Genomic DNA, 13,277 nt, shown 5'->3' on the forward strand with positions numbered 1-13,277 from the left:
GCTCTGTATAACTGGGGTAGTACCGTATTTTTCGCTCCATAAAACGCATCTGACCATAAGACGCACCTATATTTTAGAGGAGGAGAACAAGAAAAAAAATATTCTGAACCAAACCCCCCCCCCTTGTGGCCAGCAGGACCCCCCTTGTGGCCAGCAGGACCCCCCTTGTGGCCAGCAGGACCCCCCTTGTAGCAAACAGAACCCCCCCCTTGTAAACAGCAGGACCCCGCTTGTGGCCAGCAGGACCCCCCTTGTAGCAAGCAGAACCCCCCCCCCCCTTGTAAACAGCAGTACCCCCCTTGTGGCCAGCAGGACCCCCCTTGTAGCCAGCAGAACCCCCCTTGTAGCCAGCAGAATCCCCCTTGTAAACAGCAGGACCCCCCTTGTAGTTGTTTACCGGTACTTATCACTACTGTTGCCCTGTTCTGCCGTCCGCAGAAATGAGTCTATGGAGGAGCATGTGACACACCCGTCACTCTGCTTCCTCCGTAGCGTTACGCTGGGCGCAGGGGAGGAGGTGGAGTGAAATGTGTCACATGCTCCTCCATAAGACTCCCTTATGCGGACAGGAGAACGGGACAGCGGCAGTAAAGGGGAAAGGGGATGGAAGAACGGGGCAGCGGCAGTAAAGGGGAAAGGGGATGGAAGAACGGGGCAGCGGCGTGAATCAGAGGCAGCGGAGCACTTTGCCGTACAGACCCAGGAGCAGGTAACCTTAGCAGCCTCCCCTCTGCAGCCTTCCCTGCACTTCGGCACACACATTCGCTCCATAAGACGCACAGACATTTCCGTCCCACTTTTGGGGGAGAAAAAGTGCGTCTTATGGAGTGAAAAATACGGTATTTACCTGTAATTTGCGTCATCATGTTCCTCCAATGTTCCTCTAAATCCATTCTAGTAGGATGTTCTGAACTCTGTGTATGAACATTTTCCTACTTTTGATAAAAGTTTCTAATTTTATCCTTGTACAATTCTCACCATTGTCTGAGCCGGAATCGTGGCTTAGATACCCCAACCGAGTCTGAATAATGACAGTAATAGCAAAAAGATGTATCCCAAATGGTTCCCATGGTCAATATAAATGACCAAACCCCTTCAGGGCAGTCGCCCCTCCGGGATTAATAAATAATGACAGGACACGTTCTTCATAAAAACATTTTCCTTTACCTCGTACCATATGGTCACATTATCACCGTATATTCCTCAGTAAATAGCCTCCGTTTTGTCTGTCTTCTGTCTGCGCGAGCTACGGAAGTAAAAAAAACAGAAGCCGTGCCATGACAATATGGCTGTCTACCTTAGTGCCCATCTCGGTCATATTGTGTTTCCTGCTATTTCATGGTTTTCCATTAGTTTCAAATACATGAAATTCGAAAAAGACGACAAAAGCACAGTATAAGAGAAACGGTCATTGGATTAAAAAAAAAAAGCAGAATCGGTGAGTAAATATCTGCCCAGAATTTTTTTTTTTTTTTGGGGGGGTACATTTTTTATGCATATTGCTTGGTATACAAGGCTCTGGGACAAGTTAGTCAGTTTCTCGACAGATCGCGGACGCGAATAGCAATGTCCTATATGTTGCATTTTATGTATGAATTTTTGGTTTATTACAATGGCGCTCAGCTCAATCTTAGCCCCCATTTGTACCAAAATCGGAGCTACACCAGATTCGGGATGCTACTGGCTGAGTCCTGGTCTTCCCAGATAACAATAATGTGCCCCCCGCTGAATATTTCTTTGGCTTCATAAACACCTGCGATAAACGGAATTGGAAGCGTGGCCATCTTGGTTTCCTTCCTTTTCGAGCCTGAAGTCAACGAAGAAGCAAAGTCTCGTTCAACAGTCTCCGCGATGCTCGGGCCACAACACGTAACATAAGATGTTGTGACCTTCTAAGCCGGGACTGGATCTAACGTCTCCATGATCAAGGTTCCACCGTCTTCTGACCCCCCTTGGCTCACTGTTTGAGACAGGTCACTCCGGCATCCTCGGCATGGCCACAGTTAGTCTTGCCCCAGCTGGAGAACATGCACTGAAGAAGCGATTCCTCGGTTCCTTTACAGGCAACGTCGTCCATCCAGATACGTCCAGTACCTGCAAAAGTGAAAAAAGAATGCATCAGTATTATTCTCTTGATGGAAAAAAACTTTTTGTCCAAGTTTATAGGTACTATAGCACCCGGTGTGCTAGGACACCTTCTCTACTGGTCAGAAGATCCATCACAGTTTCAAATACACGGTAATTTGCCTCGAAAAGGTCGCTCACCTCACCAATTTCCCCACCATTGCCATTCTGATGGTGCCCTGGTCTCAACCATCTGGTCATCCTTTTCGAAAAAATGACCTACTTAGCCAGTCGTTGGCTACGTTGGGTCACCACTGTTGCTGTTGACTGTCTAAAACTTTTTGACAAGGTTTGGGGGGGGGGGGGGCACTACATTTTTCAATACTAAAGAACCCGATGTGCTAGGACTCCTTTTCTACTGGTCAGAAGATCCATCATAGTTTCAAATACACAGTAATTTGGCATCAGTAATTTCCCCACCATTGCCATTCTGATGGTGCCCTGGTCCCAACTTTCTGGTCATCCGTTCGGCAAAATGAATTGCTTAGCCAGTCATGGCTATGTTGGGTCATGTCTGTTGCCGATGACTCATAGGTCACAAAGTGTGGCCCTCAGATGTTGCAAAACTTCAACTCCCAGCATGCCTGGACAGCCGTTGGCTGTCCGGCATGCTGGGAGTTGAAGTTTTGCAACATCTAGAGGGCCACACTTTGAGACCACTGGCCTAAACTGACATCCTTGACATCCTGTGTGTCAAGTCAAGGACCAGTAGGTGGAAATCAGCAGTGACCTGGTGAACGTTGGAATGGCACCGGTAGTGGATCGGGCACCCTGATCCTGTATAAAACATTTTTTTTGTATTTCTGGAAAAGCCCTTTATACACAATATTAAACAAAGTTATTTTGGACCCCAAAAGCAGCACAGTGTCGAAAGAAGGATCAGGCTTCCATGTGACATTTCATCTTCATTACTTCAACACAGTAAGACAGGCTGTCAAGACCGGAGCATTCATATTGCCCCAGAAACTTCTTGGGCTCTTTGATGCATTGCGTAAATGTAATATTTTGCATTCGGAAAGGAACCAGGGAGTCAGGGCAACCCCGTGCATTGCTCCAGGGCACAGTATTGAACATGGGGATTCCTGCGTTCTCCTCATGATTTATGGAGTCTCTTCCCGTCTTTGTCTGAGCTGCACATGCTCCTGATTTATATCTCCGGGATGGAGATTTGGACTCAGTTCTGTAATTACGAAGGCAGCAGAACATGTCCTGCAGATGAACAGGGAAACCTCTATGAATGTCACGGCTGAATGTTTCAAGAGGAACAATGTGGGGCTCTGAGCTTTAAAGGGGTACTCCGGTGGGAAATAAAATCAAATCAACTGGTGACAGAAAGTTAAACAAATTTGTAAATGACTTCTATATAAAAATCTTAATCCTTCCAGTACTTATCAGCTGCGTCCTCCAGAGGAAGTTGTGTAGTTCTTTCCAGTCTGACCACAGTGCTCTCTGCTGCCACATCTGTTCATGTCAGGAACTGTCCAGAGCAGGAGCAAATCCTCATAGCAAACCTCTCCTGCTCTGGACAGTTCCTGACATGGACAGAGGTGTCAGCAGAGAGCACTGTGGTTAGACTAGAAAGAACTACACAACTTCCTCTGGAGCATACAGCAGCTGGAAGGATTAAGATTTTTCTGGCACCAGTTGATTTGAAAAATAAATTTCCACCCCTTTAAGGAGGTGCATGAAGACCTTCTGAGGCTGGTGGTGGATAAAAACTTCTCATAAAGTTTTTATACATACATATTGGGATGCAGAATTAGGGGCAAACCACCAATCCCCAAAACCATACAAACTACCAGACTAAATGTAATCCTCCAAACCAGGAGATACATAGTGTGGAAGAAACCACCATATGGAGAAACAAGAACAGTTACTAGGTCTTTCTGACCTGGAATGGTACAGGCGGTGGACCCCCGCCATACCATTGGACCATAGAGAAAAGGTATACTCTCGAATGTGGTCATCAACATGTAACTTTTGAACATCCAGACTTGGACATATACTACTTGTCTATAGAACATACAGCTGGTCTGTTGGTTACAGGATATACTCTACTCCAGTGTAACATGTACCCACAGGTGTACACACCTGCCAAGACTCAAAAATCAACATTAAGGCCCCATCTCCTAGGAATGCCCCCAAAACACTTATGAATTCGGTTTACATAGACCCTGAAACTTTTGCTAACTGTTTCATGAAATTGTTCAGCTGTGAGATTGTCCTGGCACCCCATGTTTCTAGAGGATACCCATACTAGGCTCATGCTCTCAATGTAGAACCATAGATGATCAGTTTGGGGGATACTTCGGTGTAGGTTAAGTGAGAAGGGAATATTTTACCTAAGAAGGTTGAGGAACATGAGTCTACAGTATACGGTCCTTGTGCTAATAGAGCTGTCACCATATGTAGGTCAACATGTTCCAGTTGTTAACCAATTGATTTGGGGTTTGTTGATTTCCAATTGGTGTAATGACCACATTGATGTTCGTGTCATTTTGGGCTGAATGATAAACATACTGATGTTCTCTAAGATTACATAATCAGAATCTCGATTCAACATCCTGATTTACTTTGTGGGGACACAGAGGAGTTACTATTACTTTGTGGGAACACAGAGGAAGTACTATTACTTTGTAGGGACACAGAGGAGGTACTATTACGTTGTAGGGACACAGAGGAGGTACTATTACTTTGTAGGGACACAGAGGAGGTACTATTACTTTGTAGAGACACAGAGGAGGTACTATTACTTTGCAGGGACACAGAGGAGGTACTATTATGTTGTAGGGACACAGAGGAGGTACTATTACTTTGCAGGGACACAGAGGAGGTACTATTATGTTGTAGGGACACAGAGGAGGTACTCTTACTTTGTAGGGACACAGAGGAGGTACTATTACTTTGTGGGAACACAGAGGAAGTACTATTACTTTGTAGGGACACAGAGGAGGTACTATTACGTTGTAGGGACACAGAGGAGGTACTATTACTTTGTAGGGACACAGAGGGGGTACTATTACTTTGTAGGGACACAGAGGAGGTACTATTACTTTGTAGAGACACAGAGGAGGTACTATTACTTTGTGGGGACACAGAGAAGGTACTATTACTTTGTGGGGACACAGAGGATGTACTATTACTTTGTGGGAACACAGAGGAGTTACTATTACTTTGTAGGGACACAGAGGGGGTACTATTACTTTGTGGGGACACAGAGAAGGTACTATTACTTTGTGGGGACACAGAGGATGTACTATTACTTTGTGGGAACACAGAGGAGTTACTATTACTTTGTAGGGACACAGAGGGGGTACTATTACTTTGTGGGGACACAGAGAAGGTACTATTACTTTGTGGGGACACAAAGGAGTTACTATTACTTTGTGGGAACACAGAGGAGTTACTATTACTTTGTAGGGACACAGAGGAGGTACTATTACTTTGTATCGACACAGAGGAGGTACTATTACTTTGTAGGGACACAGAGGAGGTACTATTACTTTGTAGGGACACAGAGGAGGTACTATTACTTTGTAGGGACACAGAGGAGGTACTATTACTTTGTGGGGACACGGAGAAGGTACTATTACTTTGTGGGGACACAGAGGAGATACTATTACTTTGTGGGAACACAGAGGAGTTACTATTACTTTGTAGGGACACAGAGGGGGTACTGTTACTTTGTAGGGACACAGAGGAGGTACTATTACTTTGTAGGGACACAGAGGAGGTACTATTACTTTGTGGGGACACAGAGGAGGTACTATTACTTTGTGGGAACACAGAGGAGTTACTATTACTTTGTAGGGACACAGAGGGGGTACTATTACTTTGTGGGAACACAGAGGAGGTACTATTACTTTGTAGGGACACAGAGGAGGTACTATTACTTTGTAGGGTCACAGAGGAGGTACTATTACTTTGTAGGGACACAGAGGAGGTACTATTACTTTGTAGGGACACAGAGGAGGTACTATTACTTTGTGGTGACACAGAGGAGGTACTATTACTTTGTGGGAACACAGAGGAGTTACTATTACTTTGTAGGGACACAGAGGGGGTACTATTACTTTGTGGGAACACAGAGGAGGTACTATTACTTTGTAGGGACACAGAGGAGGTACTATTACTTTGTAGGGACACAGAGGAGGTACTATTACTTTGTAGGGACACAGAGGAGGTACTATTACTTTGTAGGGACACAGAGGAGGTACTATTACTTTGTGGGGACACAGAGGAGGTACTATTAATTTGTGGGGACACAGATGAGGTACTATTACTTTGTAGGGACACAGAGGAGGTACTATTACTTTGTAGGGACACAGAGGAGGTACTATTACTTTGTAGGGACACAGAGGAGGTACTATTACTTTGTGGGGACACAGATGAGGTACTATTACTTTGTGGGGACACAGAGGAGGTACTATTTGTGGGAACACAGAGGAGTTACTATTACTTTGTAGGGACACAGAGGAGGTACTATTACTTTGTAGGGACACAGAGGAGGTACTATTACTTTGTGGGGACACAGAGGAGGTACTATTACTTTATGGGGACACAGAGGAGATACTATTACTTTGTAGGGACCACAAGGAAGGCACAATTATTTCGTGGGGTCACAGAGGAGATACTTTAATTTTGTGGAAGCAAGGAGGGAGCATTATAATTTGTGGGGGCACTGAGGAAGTCTGATTATTTTGTGGGGGCATTAAGGGCTACAAATACTGAGTGGGACACAAATGGGGCATATTTAATAAGTAGGAGTAAAGGTGGGAACGGTTGCTGTGGGTATTTCACAGAAAATAACTAGTTTGGCAACAAGGTCAAGTAGCACTAAGGTTGTTGGAGCCGCATCTGCCATTCCAGGGTTCCCCTGTTTCATTACTGCGCCCAAATACTCCTGCACTTTTGGTATTTTTTGTTAATTACTGTTAAACCTGTAAATTATTTACTACCCAATTAGTACATTATATTTTTACACCTTTGTACTGTTTTCTACAGACCACTTCCTACCCACTCCCCTGAGGATTTTACCAACAGTTGAAACACGTAGGGATATACATGGTAGGATTTATAAAGGGGTGGCTCGGGGCATGTGTTTACCTTTATTGGACAGGTGTCCCGATGGTTCACTGTGTGATCAGGTGTAGTCTTCAGCACTCAAATAGAGTGATTACACCAGTTTTCATATGTCCCTTATTTGCCCACACCCACTCCATTGGATTACACTTCTTCCACAACCTCCTGGATGACTTGAAGACGACTTGATTACAGTGTTTGGATCGACTCCTATGCATTTTTATGGAGTTCCTATTTTGGTGTCTCTCCACGGGTTCCATTTTGGTATCGGTTCCTTGCTGTCCTAAGCAGGTTTGGTTATTGTTGTGTTATGCGGTATCATTTTAGGTTTATAAGGTTATGTTTTAATAGGTGTGAATTTATTTTTGGGATTTTCTGAACTAAATTGTGGGGCCCAGTGAGGGGATTATTACTTGTGGGACAATAAAAGGAGCACTAGTATTTTGTTAATCTTAAAGGGGGCACTGAGTGGGGTATTGGGGGTGACTGCAGGATCGGGAGATCCCCTCTGTAGGCACTTGTGGTAGAGTGTGTGATAAAGGCAGATGTTATTACCCTAGGGGAAGATGGCATTAACCCCTTGTATTCGTGATGCCAGGGTGTGGTTTTACCTCTACACCACCCGAAGGTATGGCCGCTGGATCCTGGGCTAGGCACGATGCAAATAATGACTCTGACGTCAAGTTACAGAACAACGGCAGCTTTACTGAGGCAGACAGATGGAATAGTCTTTACAGCCCAAGGAGATGACCAGTGACTTAGGAGACTTGAAGTTTCGCTGGGACTTGTACTGGACTTGGATAGAATGCTGCAGACCCATGCTGAATTTAGACAGACTTGACTGACTTGACTAGGACTGACTAGACTTCACCCCTTGTGTAGCTTACCAGGCTTTGACGTTAACCTGTGGGGCACTTGGTCATGGAAGCGTGACTGGGCCTCGGGTCTCCTCAGGACACCAGACACTCTCAGATCTTGACTGTACTGCTCCTCAGCTAAGACTGGAACTCAAGAGAGCTAGCTAACTCTGCCCAGGGTTTATATGGGGAGACTTTGGAGGGGTCCTATAGGTCACCCACAAGTCATCTGGTCCCTGACACCTTCCCTGGTTACAAGACATGGCAACAACACTTAAAGGTATATACAGTGACCCCCCGACCTGCGATGGCCCCGACATACGATCATTTCAGCATACGATCACTCTCAGAGGCCATCGCATGGTGAAGGCAGCATCAACATACGATGCTTTTGTATGTCGGGTCCATCGCATAAACGGCTATCCGGCAGCGCAGACCGCTTCAGCCGCCACCGGATAGCCGTTTACGGTGCCCCGTTTGTGGTCCGGTGACGATCACTTACCTGTCCTCGGGGCTCCGGCGCGTCCTCTTCGGAATCCCCTGCATCGTCGGCGCTCTCCATCGTCGTCATCACGTCGCTGTGCACGCCGTCCCGTCATCAAATAGGATGGCGGCGACGGAGAGCGAGGATGCCGGGGAAGCAGAGGCCTTACCGGAGCATCGGGGACGCGGCGACAGCGATGGAGGGTGACATCCAGGGCAGCGGTGACGAGCGGTGGCGGTCCAGAGCGGCGGGGACACGTGAGTATAACCTCCAATACCAGTGGTCTTCAACCTGCGGACCTCCAGATGTTGCAAAACTACAACTCCCAGCATGCCCGGACAGCCAACGGCTGTCCGGGCATGCTGGGTGTTGTAGTTTTGCAACATCTGGAGGTCCGCAGGTTGTAGACCACTGTCCTATACTGTACATTGCACGGATCCCTCAACATACGATGGTTTCAACAAACGATGGTCCGTTGTACAGTGGCTGAGGGACCACTGTACGTTATAAACACACTTTCATGAATAACATAAGGCACTGATTAACCATTTAACATTCTCAATAGAAGGGTGGAATCAGGGGTCACTGCAATAGAGTCCGCCAGACAGGACAGGAAGGGTATAGGGGTTCACCTCCTGTACTGGGCCACCACACTGTATAGAGCAGCTGTAGCTATACGTGGAGCCTTCTAGAAGCTGTTCTTATAGATAAGCCATCTCCGGGGTCCTAATCACAGTACTCACTGTATCATCTATAAGATCTAATGGTGTTGTTTGTGGATCATCCATTATTGTGTCAGCTGCGGGGCCCCCCGGAGGATCCTCAGGTCATTTTACTCATTTGCTCGGACATGGAAAACCTTATTAGAACCATTCCAGGAATGACGGAGCCCCTCACCACCCGGATGGTAAATCGTATAAGCGCCTCATGTATCTGCTGAGGGGGTCCGGTGATAATCTAATAATCTCGGAGTCATCATTACACAATTACGGAGAGAAATTTATCTGGAAAATCGAAACTCTGAAGCGGAGGAGAATTATTCCTTATACGTCACTGTCCGCTCTTCTTTACTTACTTTCTGAATCCTTTCGTGAAGCGAGGAGCTGCTTTACTCTACCGTCGCCTCTCGTCCCCTCCACAATAAACGTGCAGGCACAATAGATACAATATATACATTGCCCTCCCCCCATAATAAGCTTTCCCTCACACTGTGGAGATTGTCCGGGACTTTTAAACATCCTGCCAAATGTCTGGAAGACCGATGCAGAGAACAGTTAGTGCAAGGGACAGGATATGAGGATGGGATATAAGGTTGGGATATGAGGACAAAATATAAGGACGGCATATGGGGACGGGATACAAAGTCGGGATATGAGGATGGGATATGAGGTCAAGCTATGAGGACGGGATATAAAAGGGGGATATCAGGACAGCATATAAGTGAGGGATTGAGGGCTGGGTAAGAAGATGGCATAGGAGGATGGGTTATGAGGTTGGCATATCAGGACAGGATATGAGGTCGGTATTTCAGAACGGAATATGAGGACAAGATATGAGGATGAGATATGAGATCGGGATATAAGGATGAGATATGAGATCGGGATATCAGGATGAGATATGAGATCGGGATATAAGAATGAGATACAAAGAGATATGAGATCGGGATATCAGGATGAGATATGAGATCGGGATATCAGGATGAGATATGAGATCGGGATATAAGGATGAGATACAAAGAGATATGAGATAGGGATATCAGGATGAGATATGAGATCGGGATATAAGGATGAGATATGAGATCGGGATATAAGGATGAGATACAAAGAGATATGAGATAGGGATATCAGGATGAGATATGAGATCGGGATATCAGGATGAGATATGAGATCGGGATATCAGGATGAGATATGAGATCGGGATATCAGGATGAGATATGAGATCGGGATATCAGGATGAGATATGAGATCGGGATATAAGGATGAGATATTAGGTCAGAATATGAGGATGAGATACAAAGGGATATGAGGTCGAGATATGAGGATTGGATATGAAGGTGGGATATACGGGTGGAATTGAGGGCAGTTTATGAGGTCGTGACATGAGGATGGGGTAGGTGGATGGGATATGAGGATGGGGTAGGTGGATGGGATATGAGGATAGGGTAGGTGGATGGGATATGAGGATGGGGTAGGTGGATGGGATATGAGGATGGGGTAGGTGGATGGGATATGAGGATGGGGTAGGTGGATGGGATATGAGGATGGGGTAGGTGGATGGGATTTGAGGATGGGGTAGGTGGATTGGATATGAGGACAGGATAGGAAGACAGGTTGTGAACTGGGGATATAAGGAGGAGCTCCAAAATGATTGCTTTACCAGACAATATCTTCAGTAGACTGGGAAAGCTGGGTGGCAGGCAGTACACAGGTGAGGACTCACAGCACTCCTCCGGCTTTCCCAGTCTCCTGAAGAGATCATCTGTCTGGTGAAGCCATCATATATATCATTGTTCACCGGCAACTCCAGATTTCTGCCAGATTCTCAGACTAAACACAATGGGGGGAGATTTATCAAAACCCGGTCCAGAGGAAAAGTTGCTGAGTTGTAACATAGCAACCAATCAGATCACTACTTTCATTTTTAACAAGGCCTCTGCAAAATGAAAGAAGCGTTCTGATTGGTTGCTATGGGCAACTGAACAACTTTCCCTTTGCACAGGTTTTGATAAATCTCCCCCAATATGAAGTAATTATTCTGAAGGAGCGAGAACAAGAAAATCGATAGATCCACCCGGCCAGAGAAGACATTTCTACCACCAAAACGAAAACAAATGGCCCCCGAACTACTACCTATATTAGGAGGGTACAAGTCAGAATGGGACCAACTCAATGGCTTAAAGGGGTCTTCCAGTTTTAATATTTCATGTCACTTGTTGGGAAACTAAACCGAAGACACATCCAGTGATCAAGGGCTCTCACTATTTAAAGGGGTACTCCACTGGAAAACTTTTTTTTAAATCAACTGGTGCCAGAAAGTTAAACAGATTTGTAAATTACTTCTATTAAAAAATCTTAATCCTTCCAGTACTTATCAGCTGCTGTATGTTCAACAGGAAGTTCTTTTCTTTTTGAATTTCTTTTCTGTCTGACCACAGTGCTCTCTGCTGACACCTCTGTCCATTTTAGGAACTGTCCAGAGTAGGAGCAAATCCCCATAGCAAACCTCTCCTGCTCTGGACAGTTCCTGACATGGACAGAGGTGTCAGCAGAGAGCACTGTTGTCAGACAGAAAGGAAATTCAAAAAGAAAAGAACTTCCTGTGGAGCATACAGCAGCTGATAAGTACTGGAAGGGCTAAGATTTTTTAATAGAGGCAATTTGCAAATCTGTTTAACTTTCTGGCACCAGTTGATATCTATCTATATATCTATATATATATATATATATATATATATATATATATATATATATATATATATATAAATGTTTTCCAGGGGAATAACCCTTTAAAGTGTCCGGACCTGCTAGTGGGGTCAGACAGACTTCTCAACTCTACTTTGAAGGCAGACGTTAAAGGGGTATTCCAGTTAAAAACAATTTTTTCCATATGAACTGGCTCCAGAAAGTTCAACAGATTTGTAATTTGTAATCTTAATCCTTCCAGTGCTTATCAACTGCTGAAGTTGAGTTGTTCTTTTCTGTCTGACCACAGTGCTCTCTGCTGACTCCTCTGTCTGGCTCAGGAACTGCCGAGAGTGTTAGCAAATTCCCATAGCAAACCTCTCCTGCTCTGGACAGTTCCTGAAACAGACATAGGTGTCAGCAGAGAGCACTGTTGTCAGACAGAAAAGAAGAACTCAACTTCAGCAGCTGATAAGTACTGGAAGGATTAAGATTTTGTAATAGGAGTAATTTACAAATCTGTTTGACTTTCTGGAGCCAGTTGATATGAAGAAAAAAAAAAGTTTTTTTATTGGAGTACCCCTTTAAGGGAAAGAAGGATAAGGCTGTTGGGTTTCACTTGCCCAATCTTTTTGCTCTTAGTAGACAAAAGTCACTGCCAAAGGAGTCTGGTTTCTTTCTCCCTATTCAGCAATGTAAATGTATAAGGAGGTTGGGATAAATTTCAGTCGACAGCCAGTATCTGGTCAATAGGTAGAACTTCAGTGGCTTCTCTGATTAAAGGGGTACTCTGGCCCTGAGACATCTTAGATGTCTCACCGTGGGGGTCCCGCCGCCACCCACCTGTTTGAGCTGCACGGCGCAGTGCCAGCTCACAAACAGCCGGGTGCCGACCACGGGGCCAGAGTATCGTCACGCCCCGCCCCCGCTATGCAAGTCTATGGGAGGGGGCGTGACGGCCGTCACGCCCCCTCCCATAGACTTGCATAGCGGGGATGATATCACACGGGGCAGAGTCTCCGGCCCCATGGTGGCGAATACAAGGTTGCAGGGGTCCCCAGTGGCGGGACCCCCGTGGTGAGACATCTTCTCCTCTATCCTTTGGATAGGGGATAAGATGTCTCAGGGCCGGAGTACCCCTTTAAGCGTAGTGTAGGGTTCTGGTTGGCTGAGAAAGATGTTGTGTTAACGTCAAAGTTATTTCAACATATATGGCTATGGGTAAACAGAAAGTACCCGGGGGTAACTAATAGTTACACACTGCAATATTTTTTTATGTTTTTATTTTATTTTATATAAAGTCCACAAATTATCTCTTTTTGGAGGCAC

At 45.5% G+C, this 13,277-nt stretch overlaps 1 protein-coding gene across 3 annotated transcripts in view; it reads right to left on the reverse strand.

Moving 5' to 3' along the window:
- Positions 1 to 1,163: 1,163 nt before the first annotated feature.
- The window catches only part of SCARA5 (scavenger receptor class A member 5), a 337,867-nt gene continuing 325,753 nt past the window's right edge, over positions 1,164 to 13,277 (reverse strand). For all 3 annotated transcript variants that reach the window (XM_056563754.1, XM_056563755.1, XM_056563756.1), the window contains one exon: positions 1,164 to 2,094. In XM_056563754.1, the coding sequence (XP_056419729.1) occupies positions 1,958 to 2,094 (137 nt within the window). In that variant the 3' untranslated portion in view covers positions 1,164 to 1,957. The remainder of the gene's footprint in view (positions 2,095 to 13,277) is intronic.

The sequence above is a fragment of the Hyla sarda genome, chromosome 3 (assembly GCF_029499605.1).
Source record: "Hyla sarda isolate aHylSar1 chromosome 3, aHylSar1.hap1, whole genome shotgun sequence".
NCBI lineage: Eukaryota > Metazoa > Chordata > Amphibia > Anura > Hylidae > Hyla > Hyla sarda.